Source organism: Phaethon lepturus, unplaced genomic scaffold, assembly GCF_000687285.1.
Source record: "Phaethon lepturus isolate BGI_N335 unplaced genomic scaffold, ASM68728v1 scaffold15545, whole genome shotgun sequence".
Lineage (NCBI taxonomy): Eukaryota > Metazoa > Chordata > Aves > Phaethontiformes > Phaethontidae > Phaethon > Phaethon lepturus.
In genome coordinates, this window is record NW_010538482.1 from 2,647 (window position 1) to 3,939 (window position 1,293).

Genomic DNA, 1,293 nt, shown 5'->3' on the forward strand with positions numbered 1-1,293 from the left:
TAATGTCCCTCTACCAAAGGAAGCTAGAAAGTACCTTCAGGGTAAACATGACATGGAGTGGTTAAGATAAAAAGTCTGAAGAACATACTTGCATTTTGGATATGAAAAGCAGGCATGTATTTAGTTGCTGTACACGCAAGTGCACATGGGAAGTGGTAAAGACAGACAAACAAAGCCACCTCACAAAGAGCACAATAACACAAAAGCAGCAAATTGCCAATTTTAAATCTTATGTTAAGGCAAATCTAGATAAACACCCATAACAGAATTAATAAAAACAGGGAGTTTTCCATGGCTTTTTTGTTTACTTTTTCTGTGACTGGCTTTTACACATCGATAAAATTTGTTTAAGCACTTTCTGGACATCTTCATCCATTTGACCCTAGACGAGGGGAGACAGAAGAAAAGATGACTGAATTCAAGCATTTCTCTACTCTTTAAGAAGATTTACAAACTATTTTTGAGGTATAGTAATTAGATCAATTTCCCGAAAGGAAGCAGTGTTAAATTTGTGCTTAATCAGTCATACCTTTTGAGTAGGATGTCTTAGACAAAACATGCAAAGGTTCTTACTACATCTGCAGAAGAAACATCTTTCATTAAAATACCAACACTGTGTAACTGACAATACACAACCATACCTGCACAGCATAGAGAAGATGCATCCTGTAAACTGAGACAATTTCCTGATGTTGTTTCTTTGTTTCCTAGAAAATAGTTAAGCAGAAAGTCACAGAGCATTCAGAACTGCTGAATTCAGAACTCCCCAACTAGATTTAGAGATCTTTAGGGAATTACAAACCAAAGTCTTAAGGATGCATGGAAAACCAGCTCAGACAGTACTGTGCCACTAGCCATCCAAAACATAATTTGCTTGGAAGCATGGTCCACAGAAATGCTGTAATTCTACCCAACCCAGTAAAAAAAGCTGGTGAGATTACATCAGTTGCAAGAAGTGCTGAGGTGCAGAGATGTGGGATGAGCACATACTCTACTTCTGAGCTTATCAAGCAACCAGAATTAAAGAAAGGCAATAATATTCTGAAAAACAACTCTCAGCTGCAGCTGAGCTCTTTCCTGAAGTCAGTGACCCATCTGGTCAGCTAATACCTTCTCAATGAAGAGGAGGTGCTTACAAAGGTCTTCACCCATGAAATCCTCAGTTAATTACTATACATTCAAACAAGAAAAGCCAACCTCCTTTTTCACGATCACAGACTGCCACATCCTGGAAGTCATCTTTCCAAATAAACATGAAGCTGATAGGAAAGCTAGCCTATGAGAAGGAAAGAG

At 38.3% G+C, this 1,293-nt stretch overlaps 1 protein-coding gene across 1 annotated transcript in view; it reads right to left on the reverse strand.

The window, feature by feature from the left end:
• Positions 1 to 304: 304 nt before the first annotated feature.
• LOC104620569 (ankycorbin-like) overlaps positions 305 to 1,293 on the reverse strand; it is a gene marked incomplete at its 5' end in the record, with an annotated part of 6,328 nt that continues 5,339 nt past the window's right edge. The window contains 2 exon segments of the mRNA XM_010286832.1: positions 305 to 382; positions 642 to 707. Of these exon segments, the coding sequence (XP_010285134.1) occupies positions 305 to 382; positions 642 to 707 (144 nt within the window).